Here is a 13,957-nt window from a genome sequence, read left to right as displayed (position 1 = left end):
CCCGCGAGCCTTGGGGTAAAATACCAGCTTTTTTCATCCTGGGCGCCAACTCGCCGAGTTCGCTTAAGGACCTTGCCCAGTATTGCCCAGTATTGCCCAGCATCAGCCAAGTTGCCGGCAGGCTCGGCCAAGCATTGCAAGGGTGTGAGAACGCTTTCCAACGTGCTCGGCCTGCGAGATCGACTGCTACCCCCAAGCAACAAAAATCCGGCCCAGGAACGAGCAGCTGTCGATCCAGTACAACGGAACCTTGTTCTGCCCGACTGGCCACTGAGAGCGCCTACGGTCGCGCATCCACTCCCGGAGCTGCGCCGCTGATCGCTTGGGGAGCAGCTCTACTTTTCTTTGACTTTGCTCTTTCGGGGGCCAAAAAGTCAGGGGTTCCCAACCAGTAGTGGTGCTGCCTTAACTCCATACTCCATCCTCCGTACTTTGTAGATGGCTGTTCAAGGTCAGGTGCCCATCCCATCCCATTCCATCCCATCTCATTCCATCCCATCTCATCACCACAAGCCACTGCCAGAGCCCCAAGATAAAGCTCGATTCACGCGGCAACCACCACATTCCTTCTGGAAGAAATGTGAGTCCTCAACTTTTGTTTACTCGGTGGCTGTTTATGTCCGAGCCCCGGAATGTGTCACCAAGAGGCAAGGGAAGAAAGGAGGGGTGGAAACTATCCGTACAGAGTAAAAGAGGAGAGCACGTATGATGTAAGTATGGACAGTACCTATGCATGGCATACGTATTGATCAAAATTGGACCTGCATACAGACCGTGTGTATGTATGCAGTGTACAGCATACAGCATATAGCATGTGCGTATGTACTCCGTACCCCGTACATACTACATACATATGCATGCGCATGAAAGCAGAGAAATTGGACCTGTGATACCCACACAGTTAGAGACAGACGCGTCAGACAAAATGGCGCTGCAGTTGCACGCGCCCCACGACTTGTACAACCCGCACCACTATGTACGAGGTATCGTACGGTGTGATTGCTTATCCACATGCAGGCTAACGCGCTAGTTGGTGGAAATGAAGCCCGTGCCATCTTAATTGGCGAATAAGTAGGCTTTAAGGAGTATCATGAATATCACTATCTTACCTGAAACCATCTAATCTATTGGCTGTTTATCAAGTAATTAAAGATAGTCTCATTGAAGCAGTGGCGGTCAAGATAGGATGTGAATGGATCTTACAAACGTATTGGCTCTCATCAAGCTCCCTGATATTAATGAGAGTCAGCTGACTATCTGTCGGAGGATGTTCGTCTCGGCAAGTGCCGAGGTTTCAAATTTCTCGTCTTTCGTACGGAGTACATTTATCCGGATTATCTTCCTTTAGACAATGAGTTCAAGCAAATATAAGACATGAGGGGATAAATGCCCCGACTGGCAACCTCCTCATGGCACCTCTGTACTCCGGGCTACTAGAAGAATCCGGCATAAACATAGAAGTCATGCATTAGCAGGCCTTCAGATACTTTCCTTGATTCGTAACACTTGAACATTTAGATAGTCACAAAATGAGTTTATATTTGATTCATGATATCTCCTGGAAGACTTCTTGCGACACTAATGTATTCGTTCTAGGCGGCCTGGCTATACTAAAGCCGAAGCTACTTCTTGATATTCCCTGGCCATTAAGAAACAATGTCGAGAGAATGGGGGGGTTTCTCTTTTAAATTTTCCTCCGTGGTCGCTAAAGCAGACACTGGCAGTATTAAAGAGTAGAGTATTCCGACGAGCAGACGATATAGGAGCGAGATCGATCCGGAAAGCCTCTCGACAAACTAGCTCTTTGTTGCGAATTGCTGCAGATTATATTCGAAGTCACCGATCTTGACTGAATGGATGAAGCTGCTTTTTTTTGAAATAAAAGGTTTCATTTCGGCTTTGTGATGTTGCTTTCGTTGCTATTTGCTCTCTATAATTGCAAGATGGGGCCTAAGGGTTTTCCAACGCCGCTTGCTAGGTTGAGATACGGGCAAGCCAGCGGCTCATTCTTAGATGTGGCTCAATCGGAAACGGAATCTGGGCCGCATTGAGAAACGAAGCTTCTGCATGGAGAAGGCGGAACTAATAACATTCATCAACCGATTATGAGCGGGTTTAGTGGCATAGCTTGACCATCATGAGAGCCGATGTGTTGTGATAAAGGTGCTGCCATCTAATTTGCTGAACCTCCTTGAGATCTTGCCCAAGTGGTTATCTTCTGGATTATAAAAGCTTCGTATAACTTTTGATGTTGTTGATTCATATCTGATTCCAGCTCGGAATTGGTAAATCATATTATTCAAGAGCTGCTCGATCTGCCAGGGGAACTTCATCATCCGCGTGTTCATATAAGTCAAGTACTCTCAGCAAGAAAGCGTTCTTGCCGTATCTCTGCGATGCTCCGGGCTTCTCAACTCCGTTGTCATGTATTCGTACCTAGGTATGCCAGTGTCGTTTGATCCTGGAGGTTTAGGCCGACCGACTCTTTTTTCCACAATCAACCCGTTTCCCATATGGTATGGAATACATCCGTTTATGATATCATTTTAGCAAGAATAGAAAAGAATTATTCATCGCGTTCAAGTTGAAGCACGTTATGCAAGCTCCGAATTTTTCTATATTAAAATGTATCAAATTCATTACAGTCACAGTCTATCGCGTAAGCCAAGCATCAAACCTTTTGGCAATCTGTACACACCGTTCGTCGACGAACTTTGTGAATAACATCGAGACATACAGGTTGATAACAGAAATTATGGCAAATCCGACAATCCACGAGAATGCAAAGGGGGCTGTGTATTTACTCGCCTCCAAGAGTCCGGGATATGACTCTCTCGTAGCCACATACCACAGAAAACCCAAGATAGGGTCACGCACAATATGGTACACAGACTGGTGGACCAAGTAAAGAGAAAACGAAATCTTACCCAGATACTGGATAGGACGGGAATCCAACGGCCGCTGCAGAGCTGGGGATCTGCTTATCCCGTAAACGAGTAGCAATGAGCCTGTTGTCTTCCAGGTTTTGCTCACTATCGCCCAGTCGCCTTCCCAGCGAGACGACTCGAAGAAATTGAGGAATTGATACCCTGGTGGTAAAAAGCCATCGTCACTTAGACAGACTAGCCAGAAGCCAAACGTAAAACAAAAGAATGTTTGGATCATGGCAAGATTGATGCCCTTGAAGTTGAGAGTTGATGCCCAGAGTTTCTCTGTGTACAAAGGCAAACTGACCTCGTCCTCTGTTGAACTCGAGGATAAAACCCGCATTTCGGCAAGATAGAGACCAGCCAGGAAAGCAAATAGATCCCACTGTCCAAAGTAGAACCAGTATGCGGTCAGCGCTGCAATCGCAATACGTCTCATCTGCGGGCGCCAGAAGGCCAGTCCTAGAACTGTGATATAGACAACCAAAGACCCTCGGAATTCAAAGGGCATGGTCCAAAGCTGGCCGTTAAGACCTGGGTTTGCTTGAAAGTTGATGATATTCATGTTGTCAATCATGTAGCGAAAGACAAATTTAATGTGAAGCCAGGGCGCAGTCCAGGGCTTTCGACCCCACAGAGCATCATCGCCGAAGGTCCAGTTGTAAATATTAAAAAAGTAAAGGAACTGCGAAATCACAGTGATAACAAAGACAGGCAAGTAGATGCGAAAAATGCGGCGGGTGACAGCGGAAGACAGCCGGCGAACAAAGTCGGCAGGACTGCTCTTTCGCAACCTGAGAAGGTTGATAGATATGGCATATCCCGAAATAACTAGGAAAAGTGGCACCATCGCGTGTGCGGCGAAAAGGAGGCGAATGGGAGGCAGTTGAATTAAACGGCGATTCTCCTCCGGCGGGTCAGCCCAGAAGGATTGAAAGGCAGAGTCAAGCACGCCGCCCATGAAGTAGTGATCGGTGGCGACGATGGCCGCTGCGATGCCTCGAAGGCCATCGAGCCAGGTAGTGCGATCCATTGTCCTCATCCCCAGACGGAGAGAAGAGAGAAGTGTTGAAAAACAACTTTTAAAAAAAAAAGAGCATGTCTAGATGGGGTTAGCAATCCGTGGGAGGCCTAGCGTGTCTTAGCGGGGCCCGGGCTGAATTGCAACTCTTCAAACCCTGCACGCTGATAGACCCACCAGGCCAATCATTTCTGAGACAGTACGGAGTACATAGCCTTGAAGACAAAAATAATTTTCCAGCTTCTCGAGGGTCACGCCGGTCTTACTCCGCGGTGTAGTGGGGAGATAAATTTAGAGCCTCGCAAGCTTGCGGGATCGACAAAGCCGCTGCCCCATCGGCAACCGTCGGGTTTATACCGAGGATCCATCCGTCTTGGATTCGAGTTATTGTCTTGCAGCTTGATTAAATTCTGGTTTCTAAAAAATAAGAAAGGGGACAATATTATGATTTAGTCATAGCCACTATGTGCACTCTATTCCGTACACTTTATACGATTCTATCCTTGGCACTCCCAGTTCTCCACTCGTTCAGATAGCCATCCACTCACCCAAGGCAAGGTGGTTTGGCGGCGAGAGTCACCCTCAGGAATTCCACTACCTAGCAAAGCCATACTATCCATCTTGCAGCGGTCCTCATAGAAAGACCACTGAACACACTCAGTCCAAGATTTGCAAGCCGCTTCACAGGAATCTACTGATTTCCAGGCACTACGCCAGGTATCTGTTCCCTTGACCGAGCTTGGGGGCTCCGCATCTTTGGCGTTGTTTGACCGGATCTCATACTTTGAGGACCAGTTATCCCACCATTCCACCCGGGAATGAAGGTATGGGGCGACCAGCGCCTTGAAAACGTCACGGAATCTCAAAGGACCCTGTTGATAGATGTTAGCGTTTTGAGTTATCACTTGAGGGGAAATGTCACTAGATATCGTACCTGTTCAAAGTCCCAGGATTGCTCGAGGTTGTAGAATCGGGCCACGTCTTTCCCGTGGGTGTGGTGCCAGCTATAGACAGGGGAGCACCAATTGGCCTGTTCAAACCATGTAGACCAGTGCGATTCGGGATTGAATCCATATCGGAAACGAGCCTCATCATAGGTCTCGCCAAATTGCACGCCGTACTCCTTGAGAACATGCCCAAGAATGTGGTCTCCGCAGCCATGCTCTTCGGTGAAGGCCTGGAATTTATCCACAATCTTAGGATCTTTTCCGAAGCTCTGTTCCCATGCTCCTCTGGAGAGGGCAAAGCCGGAACCACCGTGGGCGAAATAGTCGCCGTGGATCCAGGCCAGGCTACCCAGGTACCATGAGTCTTTGTAGTCGAACCGTTCCAAATGACGGAGTAGATTGGGGAGGAAAATGTAGGAGTCATCTTCCATAAAGATGTACCACTTGGCATCTGGCTTGTTCAAACCCGCGTGTTGGACAATCGGTAGGAATTTGTATTTGTCAAGTTTCCAGCCACCGGCAGGGCCAGCAGCATCGCCGGGTACGTTGGACATCTCGGCGTAGTTTTGGCGCGATTCATAGTCTTCTTGTTGAAGGTATGGCTTGAAGTTCTCTGAGCTGCGCACGGATTCGGAGGTGTTGGCAAGGACGTCGATGATATCCCAGTCGCCGATAGTTTCGGGATAGTCCGAGTAAAGAAGGACGTTGTCATGATTGATGCGATTAGGAGAAAGGCTGGTTGCTAAATGAATGGGGACTCGCTTCCACAAGACTGTGGCGCCAGTTTTGAACATGAGGACGACATCGTCAGCGCTGACGGCTTTGGGTAAATGTAAAGAATGGCTGGTGCTCTTGCTGCTGCTGCTGGAGGGTTCTTTCGGTTTGGAGGATGGGATTGCAGAAGGAATGGCAGGGTATGACAACTGCTCAGCAGTTTCGTCCACAGAGTCCACGATTTCCACGATCGGGTTGGAATGTGTTCGCGGGGTATCGATGACAAGCTTGTCTGGAACGGCCGCAGCGGGGATCTCTCCCAGTGGACCCTGGCGGTCGAGTTCGAAATGATAGACGAAGATGAAAAAAGTCAACAGCATAATCCCCAAAGGGACCATACGGTTGTCTCTATAGAATGCGCGAAACATGCTGGCAGCGTGTTCCTCACATTCGAGAACAATGGAGAATCCAAAGATAAAAAAAAAACAAGCCCCTCCTTTTTTTTTCTGGGTTTTGGAGCATCTCAGATCTTAGCAACTCGCCAAGGATCGGCCACCGGGGATTGCCCCTGTACAGTTGCAACGCAGCCCCACTAAGCCTCCACTGTCTCACTAGATTTTCTCGACTACCGAGGGCCTGGATAGCCACTAAGCCAGACTACATCAGCCTAGCCAGCCCTAGAAGACACCTCCGAGCCAAGATCTCACTTTTCGGGTTGGTGCGGACCGGTACCGAGCCATGCGGCTCCTTTTCCCGCTCGCTCATTCGTCGCTCGTACCCGTTTGTACTTACAACACGAGGAAAAGGTCTCACTGCCTTGGCCGGGCTGACCGGGAAATTGAAGCAAGCCCCTGAAGAAGAAATTGAACTAACGCGATATTCACTAGACGGTGTGTGTTGGCATGTGTAAAGAATTTACTCAGCCGCTTGACCCAAGGGCCTAAAAAGATTGGAGGGGTGCCGTACTTCCATGGACGCCTTAAAATTTTATTTACTTTCAAGTTTTGCTCACCACATTCGTTTTCGCTATTTTTATCCTCATTCGTTCCTTGATTACTATCTCGTGATTTATCCTTCTCTGGTATTGCAGAGGGGACATCGTTATTCAAAATATTGACTTACACACATAACCACGCACTCGCACTCTCCCCTACCCCCTCCTCCATCGGCACTTTGGTAGTTAGTGGGGTACTTGAGTGAATTGGCAAGTGTGTTTTTCTGTATCGACTTTCGTTAAAACCATCACCATGGATTTCTTCACTGAAAAGTTGTATCCTCGACTCTCCTCGTTTCACGAGAGAGGGCCGGAAGTCTCTCGTTTTCGACAAATCCTTAATTTATTAGGATGCCTTATTGTACTTCCTATTTACTCAGTCATCACAGGCTATGCGCGCCATCCTTTGACTCTTGATATCCTATTGACAATATTCTCCGCGGAGTTCAATCGCTTCATGAACGAGGGTCGTCGGCAAAAGCTGCAGGATCTTCCGCAGAAGGGGGGTCAAGACCTAGAGAAAGCTAGAATCATGTCACCCAACGCGGGTGAAGGCGCAGAATGTATGGCCACTATTGTGGGCTACCGTGAAGACCCTGAGCTATTTGCTAGAGCCTTGGGAAGCTACAAAAATATCCCCGAGTGTCGATTGGTACTTGTGGGAGTCGATGGAGACGATGTACCCGACATGGAAATGACTCGAGTTTTTCAAGAGGTAAGTTAAAAGGCAAAACAAGATTTAGGCTTCCATACTAATCAATCACAGGTCTTCCCAGAAGATTCGGCCATCATTCACATTGACGAGCCCTTTGGAGAGGTCGCCATGCATACTTACGAGAAGACTTCTACCATCGATGGAAACTCGCGGGCTCCGGAGGCCTACATGGAAGCTACTATCGCTCATTGCTGTCATCTTGCAAGGGAAATCCTCGCAGAGCATAATTTTAAGCTTGGCCAACATGGCGGCGTGACAAAGCTTTGTCTCTATCAGCCACACTTGCACAAAAAGGGCATTATGTTCACTTCTTTCATTTTTTCAATCGTCATTTCTGAGATGTTGGGAATCGAGTACATGTGGTCCTCTGACTCCGACACGATTGTGCTGCCTGACTCACTGAGGTGTACCATCGATACTATCGCAGGAGATCCGCATGTTGGTGGCGGTAGCTCTGGTCTGATCGTCCATAACGAGGATGATTCTATCTGTACCAAGCTTGGTAGCGTTGTGTACTGGTCTGAGCTATACATGACGCGCTCTGTTTCGACGCTTTCCGGTACTAGCGATTGTCAAAGTGGTCCTAGCACGGCTTTCCGTGTTTCGGCTCTCCCTGCAGTTCTGTACCCTTGGTACACTCAAACCGTCCTGGGCCATCGAATGGTAAGTCTCGTATCCCGTTTTTTGTGACTTAGATGCAATTTCCTAACATTGTAACTCAGATTGTCAACGAGGATCGCCACCTCACCACAAACCTTCTCATGCGAGGATGGACCGTGACCTACGCGTCTGACACATTGGCAGCAACAGATACCCCAACCACCTTGAGTCGCTGGATCATGCAGCAGGTCCGCTGGAGCCGAGCTGGTCACATTGAATCTTTCCAGCAACCCAAGCTCTATCTTATTACCAACCCACTCTTTTTCTGGGCTGCCGTCAAGCGAGAGGCCGGACCTCTCCTGGGATTCGCCTATATTCTCTACTACTTGATCACCGGAGAATGCTTTGCCTACTTCAACTGGTATGATGTTGGCATTCGCATTGCTTACACGCTTATCTATAATTATTGCCGCAACCCAGACCGTGGCCCTAAGAACTCGTGGATTTGGATCGTTCCCGGCCTTCTGTTCTACAATATTCCTCTCCCGATGATCCACCTTTGGAGTTTGATTACCGTTTTCCAGGACGGGTGGGGAACCTCCATGCGTTCGACCAGTGAGATGACCAAGCGTGGACAAGCCTGGAAGCGATGGAATGATCTTGGATTCTTCGTCGTCTGGATGGGCGTCGTTGGTGGAACTCTCGGGCGAATGACGGCTTCAAAAGCCGGGTGGGACGATGGAAGTACCATGCAGGCTATTTTCTGGGGTGTTTTGATCCCGACGGCCGCGTCATTCTACGGCCTGGTGGTTCGTGATTAAGTGCTAGACTTAGAATTTGGACATATATTTTGATAGACTTGTCCTTAAAAGTTTCATAATAATACGAAATCTGATGATTATCCAGCTGAACCATTTATATCTCCATTCAACCATTGGATTCAAACGCTAGACCCTGACGACGGCGTAGCTCCAATCTGATCGCCACTGATCGTGATTTGGGATCCACTGGATCGACCTCACCGGAGACTCCCGAGCCTTCTTTTGAATCCATTCAGTGGCTTGGTGGCTGATCAAGTGGACCCGTGCTGATTACGCCAAATTCTTCGTATTCATGTGGTCAGCATGGTGCGATCTATCATTGTATTCTTCTCTCTTCGTTACTGAAAGCAGCCATAAGAAATTACGACACAGCTACACAGCCACTGTGTAGGTGATACGTAAGTAAAGTATCACAATGCAAAGTCCGATATCCTTTTAAACACTTTTCTCTCGATGCTATTGGTCTGAAATATCCCTGCTCTGACGTTTCCAATAACCGGGATCAAGGTCACATGTAAGCTCAATTACTAGTAAGATCCCAAGCCCAGGTTGCAGCGTCAGAAACAGCCCCAATTGAATAGCCTTAAAAAGTCGGTCATTTTAAATTGTCTGAAACCGGGAAATCTCTCTATGACTAGAGGAATATTATGCGAGGTAGCCCTGCTCCCTCAGAGGGCCGAAAAGCGGTGTGTGAGCGAGGGAGCCGCCACTTCGCTTTGGCTTGACAACAGTCGGTGATGGCACATTCTCATATTTTTTTTAAAAAAAATATATATGTTGTATCACCGTGTGCCTTGCGTGGTTCAAGCGCACGCCATTCAAGGATCAAGGAATTAGGTCACCGAGATCAGCATCTACTTTTCATACCCACCCAATATGGGGGCCACAACCCCTTCTCCCACTATTGTCTTGTACGACATTGACATGCGTCCTCCATGCGCACCGAATCCCTGGAAGGCCCGATATGCACTTAATTCCAAGGGTGTTTCCTACTCCAAAACATGGGTGGACATGCCAGACATCACCAAAACTCGCTGTGATCTTGGCGTGCCGGCCTCGCGCAAGCATGCTGATGGCACGGATTACCACACCTTACCGTTGATGACTGACTCAGAATCGGACTCTTAAATCGGAGAGTCCTTCGATATTGCAGTCTAATTCAAAATGCGTATCCGAAAACTGGCGCAGGAAGTCTTTTCCCTTAGCAAACGCTGGACTATGTCTATGCGAATGACCTCGCGGTGTTTGCGCCATTATCTAAGCTCAATGAAAAGGAACATGCCGAGTACGCTCGGTTCAATATGAATGTCGACGCGGCTTTCAGCGCACCTGTTCTGCTCATGGTACACGGTCTCCCATTACATCCCGATACGACTGAGAAAACGAGGGCAGAATTTATTAAACGTTCGGGGGTGGCATCTGAGGATGATCTAACCGTCCGCGGCAAAATTAGAGAGGAATTGAAAGCGTCTCTCCATGATACATTGGGTGAACTGGCCAAGCTTTTTCGAAGGGATAATACGGGTTCATTCCTACTTGGGCAGCAGGCTAGTTATGCCGATCTCGTTGTTGGCGCATGGCTGCGGATGATGCATGGAACACTGCCGGCAGAGGAGTGGGAGGAAGCAAAAGCTTGGCATGAGGGTGTATTTGGGAAACTAAATGATGCGCTGGAGAAATATGCCCTGGTCAACTAAGTTTGTGCATATGATACAACCTCCTCACATAGACCCTTTGATACTTTGTCACTATATGGGTTATTTCTCATGTTGACTATATATAAATTTGAAAGCATAATGACTTGCAGAAAAACAATTTGACCACGGAACGAAATAAACATGCATCATCCAGTACCTAGACAAAATCGACTTGAGGTCTCAGTACATCTTGAAGATAAAACATAAGACTGTAGATAATGCTGACCAGTCACCGCCCGCCCCCGCGCGGTGGCCAATTACGGTCGAAACCCTCTTGAACTCCCCTTTCTCAACCGCCTCCACTATCGATGCATTCCTTGTGGTTATCCATCTGATATACACGCAAGAATTATCATAATCGACAGTCACAATGTCCGACAAGTTAAAGCCTAAAAGACCCGTCAGCGACCGACGACGACAGCAGAATGTACGAGCTCAGAAAAACTACAGTATGTGATCCGCACTCTAACCGAAACGCCAGCTCTCATTCAAGACTAGGAGAAAGACAAAAGCAACATATGCAAGCTCTTGAGACGCTCTTGACTGCTCAAAACCACTTGACTCACGATGAATCAACACTGATAAAAAGTGGATGCTCACCATCAAATCCTGGCGCTATGACCGCAATCAGCCCTTCCCAGGACACTAGAGGCTCTCTCTCAAGACACGACCCATCAAGCCAATCGGAAGCTTTGGCATTAATCGCAAGATATGCCGCTCGTACCAATGAGTCTATCCGAGCAAGAGTGGAATCCGGAGAAATCACGATCGGGGATATCCTACAGGCTGGGCTGAATGAATTAGACCGGCAATCAACACCAACCTCATTAGCTCATGCCGAAATTCCTTCAAATCTATCATGGGTCCCTGGCCCACGGACGGACAAAATTTTGGTTCCAAGCAACCGCATGCAGGTGCATCATCATTCACTGCCAGATATTTACGCCAATAATTTCCGCTGGAAGCAATTCTCTACCGTCGCTGCAATTCGAGCAAATGCAGAATCTATTGGATTAACTTTCGAAGAGATCACACATCCTAAGTCGATATCACCATTCTACTCTAGCACTCTTGCCAAAGACCAAAGCCAGGTTATTTCAATTCGCTCAACCGGGTTTCAGGGCATAAAGCCACATTTACGACCAACCGAGACACAGTTGAACTGTTTTCACCACCCTTGGCTCGATATTTTCCCGTGTCCCATTTTCCGTGACAGATATATTCACCTCGTAACTATGGGCCCCTCGGTATTCAACGCTGATGAGTTTTGCATGGACCTCCAAAACGGTGGCCTCATTTGCTGGGGCTCACAATCGGGTGAGAAGCACGATGCAAGTGGATCAGGGGCACCCTGGGATATGCGAAGCTGGGAAGCTCAACCTTGGTTTCTTAAGAAATGGTGGTTCGTTCTTGGTGGAGAGGAGGGCGGCTTTTTCCAGCAAAGTCGATGGTGGCATGAAAGCAGAGGCGATCAGCTGCCCTATTTTTGGTGATAGACATCAGAGTCATTTCTAAAAGAAAATTCTGGGCCGGACCCACGAATCCTCTTGGTGAACTTGTCAACCAGATCAGTGTCATCATAATGAAGTCCATCACTGGAACATCCAACTTCACTTTGGAAACTGCCATCAAATGCCCCACCTCTGTAAAGGTTTGACCAATAAATACCATGCAGGTCTTGCGCTAAAGCATGCTGAGTTGAGCATCCGCAAAGTCCGACCAATCGGAAGATCGCAGAGCTTAACTCCGACCCATGCATTTCCATCTGCTCAACTCAGCCTACATACTCGTTCATCTGGTGACATTAGAGGAAAGACATGATGGTGAACTTCAAACATATATAAATGGCACCAGTTTCGTTCATTTTAATTCCCAGCACACACACCAGAACAATCAGTCACTCAACCGAATACTACCCTCTTAATAGTAGCAGCAATGGATCTTTCATCTCTACACCAAGCCCACAAGGGCATCAAGCACACCAAGTACGCATTTCCCTTGCTAAATACATATCTGACTAGTACTAAAATTTTCCGGAAAAAGCCTTGGCAAATCCGGTCTTAAAATCTCCCAAGTTGTTCTAGGTGCCATGTCGTTTGGCTCAGTCGACAAGTGGACGATCCCCGAGGAGCAAGCACTGCCAATTATCAAGCACGCCTTTGACAAAGGACTCAACACATGGGATACGGTAAATACCAGGGCCTTTTATTCTTTTGCTTTGGTAAAATCTCACCCGTTATTGTCTAGGCCGATGTCTACGCCTTCGGAGAATCAGAGCGCATCCTTGGCAAAGCACTCAAAGAGTACAACATTCCTCGTGAACGGGTTGTGATCCTTTCCAAATGCTATGGCGGAGTGCCAGCTCCAGGAGAGCTTGATGGCTTGTCGGAATTCGAAACAATTGCACGACTAGCTATCAACGAGGGTGTCATGGCGAACCGTGTTGGACTTTCTCGCAAACACATCTTCGATGCGGTAGATGCTAGTATCGCGAGACTAGGTACTTATCTGGATGTCCTTCAGATTCACCGCTTCGACCGCGAAACTCCCGGTGAGGAAATCATGCGAGCACTCAATGATGTTGTCGAGAGCGGAAAAGTTCGATATCTTGGCGCAAGTTCGGTCAGTAACTTTCTCCCATCCAACATATCAGAGGCGGGGAATTAACCATTTTTGGGGTAGATGGCTACTTGGGAGTTCCAAGCCTTGAACAATATCGCTGAAAAGAACGGATGGCACAAGTTTACCAGTATGCAAGACCACTACTCGCTTCTGTATCGAGAAGAAGAGCGCGAAATGTTCCCCTACTGCCGCAATGCAGGAATTGGTCTCATTCCTTGGTCACCACTGGCACGTGGCCTTCTGACTCGATCTTTCACTGCAGCTGGAGAAAAGACTGTGCGGGAAGGGGATGATATCACTGCAGAAATGATGATTGGCAAAACCACGGACATTGACATCGCTATCATTGGTCGCGTGGAGGAGCTGGCACGGAGAAAGAATTGCAGTATGGCGCAGATTGGCATTGTGTGGTGTTTGGCCAAGGGTGTCAATCCCATTGTCGGGCTTTCTAGTACCAAGAGGGTCGACGAGACAGTTCAAGCCATCGAACTGTTCCAAAACGGACTCTTGAACAAGGAAGACTTGCAGTACCTGGAAGAGCTATACATCCCGAAGGCTATCGTGGGATACTAGCCTATCTTGGATGTATTACCTAGGTATCTGCTACCTGCTAGATAGACGTCAATACTGCAAGTCCTGTGCGCATAATCTTGATCCTTAGTTATGCTTTCCTTTGTGCATATCTCAACGAGATAGATTTGGATACCTAGGGCACCTATTACCTGGTACAAATATTTATTTTCCTGTTTGTTGTATTCCAAGGTTCAAATAGTAATTTCCAACTTGAATTTACGAAATCACGATATATACTAGTACCTAGTTTGCCAGTGTGCGAGGAAATTTCGTATTATGTGCAGTTCGAATGTCCCTGCATCCTCAATGGGGCCATCCATACCCTC

The 13,957-nt window shown here is 47.8% G+C and overlaps 6 protein-coding genes across 6 annotated transcripts; 4 read left to right on the top strand and 2 right to left on the bottom strand.

The window, feature by feature from the left end:
* Positions 1-2,652: 2,652 nt before the first annotated feature.
* Positions 2,653-3,960, bottom strand: N7533_007437 (acyltransferase family protein; the record flags this gene model as incomplete). The annotated part of the gene is made up of 1 exon (XM_057104087.1): positions 2,653-3,960. One exon carries the CDS (start codon positions 3,958-3,960, stop codon positions 2,653-2,655), a length of 1,308 nt encoding a protein of 435 aa, XP_056959044.1.
* A 485-nt stretch (positions 3,961-4,445) lies between these two features.
* Positions 4,446-6,037, bottom strand: N7533_007436 (uncharacterized protein; the record flags this gene model as incomplete). The annotated part of the gene is made up of 2 exons (XM_057104086.1): positions 4,446-4,820; positions 4,883-6,037. The coding sequence occupies 2 exons, from the start codon at positions 6,035-6,037 to the stop codon at positions 4,446-4,448; spliced, it is 1,530 nt and encodes a 509-aa protein (XP_056959043.1).
* An 819-nt stretch (positions 6,038-6,856) lies between these two features.
* Positions 6,857-8,739, top strand: N7533_007435 (uncharacterized protein; the record flags this gene model as incomplete). The annotated part of the gene is made up of 3 exons (XM_057104085.1): positions 6,857-7,318; positions 7,370-7,981; positions 8,041-8,739. The coding sequence occupies 3 exons, from the start codon at positions 6,857-6,859 to the stop codon at positions 8,737-8,739; spliced, it is 1,773 nt and encodes a 590-aa protein (XP_056959042.1).
* Positions 8,740-9,615: 876 nt separating this feature from the next.
* N7533_007434 (glutathione S-transferase family protein) lies at positions 9,616-10,436 on the top strand (the record flags this gene model as incomplete). The annotated part of the gene is made up of 2 exons (XM_057104084.1): positions 9,616-9,786; positions 9,945-10,436. The coding sequence occupies 2 exons, from the start codon at positions 9,616-9,618 to the stop codon at positions 10,434-10,436; spliced, it is 663 nt and encodes a 220-aa protein (XP_056959041.1).
* Positions 10,437-10,861: 425 nt separating this feature from the next.
* Positions 10,862-11,929, top strand: N7533_007433 (DUF3425 domain-containing protein; the record flags this gene model as incomplete). The annotated part of the gene is made up of 1 exon (XM_057104083.1): positions 10,862-11,929. One exon carries the CDS (start codon positions 10,862-10,864, stop codon positions 11,927-11,929), a length of 1,068 nt encoding a protein of 355 aa, XP_056959040.1.
* Positions 11,930-12,371: 442 nt separating this feature from the next.
* On the top strand, positions 12,372-13,631 carry N7533_007432 (aldo/keto reductase; the record flags this gene model as incomplete). The annotated part of the gene is made up of 4 exons (XM_057104082.1): positions 12,372-12,421; positions 12,480-12,624; positions 12,684-13,058; positions 13,119-13,631. The coding sequence occupies 4 exons, from the start codon at positions 12,372-12,374 to the stop codon at positions 13,629-13,631; spliced, it is 1,083 nt and encodes a 360-aa protein (XP_056959039.1).
* Positions 13,632-13,957: the final 326 nt, after the last annotated feature.

This window comes from Penicillium manginii (assembly GCF_028828005.1).
Source record: "Penicillium manginii strain IBT 31320 chromosome Unknown utg000005l:1.0-5665137.0:1.0-5668048.0, whole genome shotgun sequence".
Lineage (NCBI taxonomy): Eukaryota > Fungi > Ascomycota > Eurotiomycetes > Eurotiales > Aspergillaceae > Penicillium > Penicillium manginii.
This window is presented reverse-complemented; position numbering and strand designations above follow the sequence as displayed.